This window comes from Mercenaria mercenaria, unplaced genomic scaffold (genome assembly GCF_021730395.1).
Source record: "Mercenaria mercenaria strain notata unplaced genomic scaffold, MADL_Memer_1 contig_2221, whole genome shotgun sequence".
Classification (NCBI taxonomy): Eukaryota; Metazoa; Mollusca; class Bivalvia; order Venerida; family Veneridae; genus Mercenaria; species Mercenaria mercenaria.
Window position 1 is genome coordinate 14,460 of NW_026460266.1, and position 2,809 is coordinate 17,268.

Here is a 2,809-nt window from a genome sequence, read left to right on the forward strand (position 1 = left end):
TCTCAGGTTATCATCCGGAAACTGATTTGTCTACAGACAGATCAACATCCATCATCAAACATTAATATTTACAATATATCCATCCTCCTTCGAATGAGGACAATTAAATTTCAAATTAGAAGATGCCCATGTCTCCCTAGTCCCCCAATGCATAGTCGTAATAGGCAAGAAGTCAATAGAGGATAGGAGCGGAAGACAAAGATACACTAATGTTTGGCTGCAATAGAGAATATCTACTTGGCATGTCCTATCACCCTATGAAGTTACAAAATTCTGGGTCAAATGGTTCTCAAGTAAACCGTGTTCCATGTTCAGGCCTCTGTGACCTTGATCTTTGATCGAGTGAGTCCAAAATCTACAGGGGTTATCTACTCTGCATGCCCAATCATCCTATGAAGTTTCAACATTCTGGGTCAAGTGATTCTCAAGTCATTGATCCAGAAAAAGTTTTTTTCATCTTCATGCCTCTACTTTCTCATTGATGTCTAACTTTTCAAGCCTTTGGAGCTCATCTTCAACTTGTTTTCTCAGATGAAAAGGTATGCGTCTGTACGGTTGGGTGACAGGTTGAACATTTTTGTCAACATACAACTTTACTTCAGTGTCTTTCATTTTTCCAATACCCTTGAAGACAGATCCATATTTATCGCAAAGTTCATCGACCTTATTCTGTGTTATGACACTTATTTCAGGAATAACCTGGAGATCAACAGATGTCAAATAAGATAACAAGTTGCAACTTTTACCTTTTGCCACATATACTGGAGCTGTTGTGATCTTGTGTTTGGTTTCAATTGTAGCCTGGAACTTTCCTAATAAGTCCACTTTATTAGCACCATAAGCATATACTTTCGTGTCTACCTTACTGAGAGTCACTTTGTTTTTTAGCTTGCTGTATGTCCTTTCATCAATTACATTTATAGACGACCCTGTGTCTATCAATGCCTTGACAGACTGACCGTTTATTTGGATGGTCAAATTAGGTCTTGATGACTGCAACGAATTCACTGATAATCCAAATATGCTATTTTCATTTTCGTTTCTATTTTGACTTTCTTGGGCCATGGTAATTTTCCAAATGTATTATTAAAAGAGGTTACGACCCAACTGTTTTGAGACATACCGCATGTTTAGTGTTCAAACCGTTTACAGTTGGACACTACGCTTCCCTCTTTGATTGTGTCTGACGGAAGAGGGGGAGGACTCTATGATAAGCAGTTTTTAAATCCTACCAGGACTGAACTGTTTTGATATCTGTCTTCTGGCCTGTTTCGTCGGGCCCTTAAGGGTGTTTCTCTTGTTGCTCTGTCTTCTGAAAAGGCATTGAGTACATACGTTTTTGGTTCTATGGGTTTGCTTTTTATATATTTTTACACGAGCATTTTTGTGTTTTACATGCCATGCCTTTTTGTTTCCATTACGTATGTTAGAGATTCACCTGGAGGGGATTACTTTTATTTACACTGTCCCGTGTCTTTGGAACATGGTGGGGGTAAGAGTGAGGTTGGGTGCGCACCATAAACCGGTTTAAGCTCCCAAGTGGTGTTTTTGCCACTGACCGTTCCAAGGCGGTGCCCAACTGTGTTCCTCTGTTTGTTCGTTTTGTCCTAGTGTGTTGGCTTTGTGTGTGCGTGCGTGTATGTGTGTGTGTGTTTGTGGTATGCGTGCTGTGGGTTTCGTTTTGGGGAGGCTGCGTTTTTGGTACGTGGCATTCCCTGTTTGATATTTGTCTTTGTGTTTTTCAGTTTCGCTTTGAGAGCTTTCATCATCCATTCTGTTTACGTTTTTCCTACGATTTCTCTGCTTGGACCTGCACACGTTTTCAAAATGACCTTTCTTTTTGCAGTATGTGCACGTCTTTCCGTCCGCCGGACATTTTCCTGATTGATGTGGGTATTCGTATCCACAATATTTGCATGTTGCCTTCTTTCTTGTCGAATAAGAGTTGTGTTTTGTTGATGCTGACTTGTGTTTCGATTTCATGACATTCACTGCATCGTTCTTTGAATTGTTCTCAATTTCGGACGCTTGTAGATCCGATAGTTCCAGGGCACGTGCTCCCTTTATTAAATTGTCCAACGTCAGATCATCTCGTAAAGCCTTCCTACGTAACCGTGTGGAGGTACAACCTTGAACGATTTGCGATTTAATTTCTTTGTCTGTGTCAGGAAATTCGCAATTCCTGCTTAATGCCCTCAATCGCGTGTGAAAACTGTCTACGTTTTCGCTCGAGTCCTGTTTGGCCTGTCGAAATTTGAAGATTTCGTACTCAGTGCACTTTTTTGGTGCGAAATATTCAGTCAGTTGTGTTTTTGCGGTTTCATAATCGTCCCCGGTGCCTTGCAATGTATTAAATATGTCGTTGACTTCTTCCCCTACATAGTGAAGAAATAATGCACGTTGTCGCGTTTTGTCTTTGATATTCATTCCAATCATAAGATTTTCAAAGCGGTTTGTCCATTTTTTCCACCTTGGGCCTATGCCAGGCTCGTTTACACTAAATGCGGGAAAAACTGGTAATCCTTGTGCCATATTTATTGTCAAAATATCAGTGTTATAGATAAATGACAGTTATTGTAACAAAGGTGTCCAAAAGTGTTCTAAACTTTTAAGTTCCTGTTTATATGTGTAAACATAAATTCCAGCGTTTCCTTGAAAGTATACTTTTTATTTCAATTTATTGTAAGTCAACTTTTTTTATCCTCGTCGCCATTGTACTGTATTGAGAAATGAGTAACTCAATAAAACTATTCTACAAGTTTATTTACTAAGACACTACAAGTGGTCATATCGCATGCATGTATTCAAC

The 2,809-nt window shown here is 39.4% G+C and overlaps 1 protein-coding gene across 1 annotated transcript; it reads right to left on the bottom strand.

The window, feature by feature from the left end:
• Positions 1 to 459: 459 nt before the first annotated feature.
• On the bottom strand, positions 460 to 2,532 carry LOC128552267 (uncharacterized protein K02A2.6-like). Its single transcript, XM_053533294.1, has 2 exons — positions 1,794 to 2,532; positions 460 to 1,007 (listed from the first exon to the last, which is right to left on the bottom strand). Exons 1-2 carry the CDS (start codon positions 2,530 to 2,532, stop codon positions 460 to 462), a joined length of 1,287 nt encoding a protein of 428 aa, XP_053389269.1.
• Between the last annotated feature and the right edge of the window lie 277 nt (positions 2,533 to 2,809).

Coding starts and splice junctions, on each gene's coding strand:
- LOC128552267 (XM_053533294.1), bottom strand. CDS start 2,532: ATGGCACAAGGATTACCAGTTTTTCCCGCATTTAGTGTAAACGAGCCT. Junction 1,008..1,793: donor CAGGTCCAAGCAGAGAAATC/GTAGGAAAAACG, acceptor TTGGATTATCAG/TGAATTCGTTGCAGTCATCA.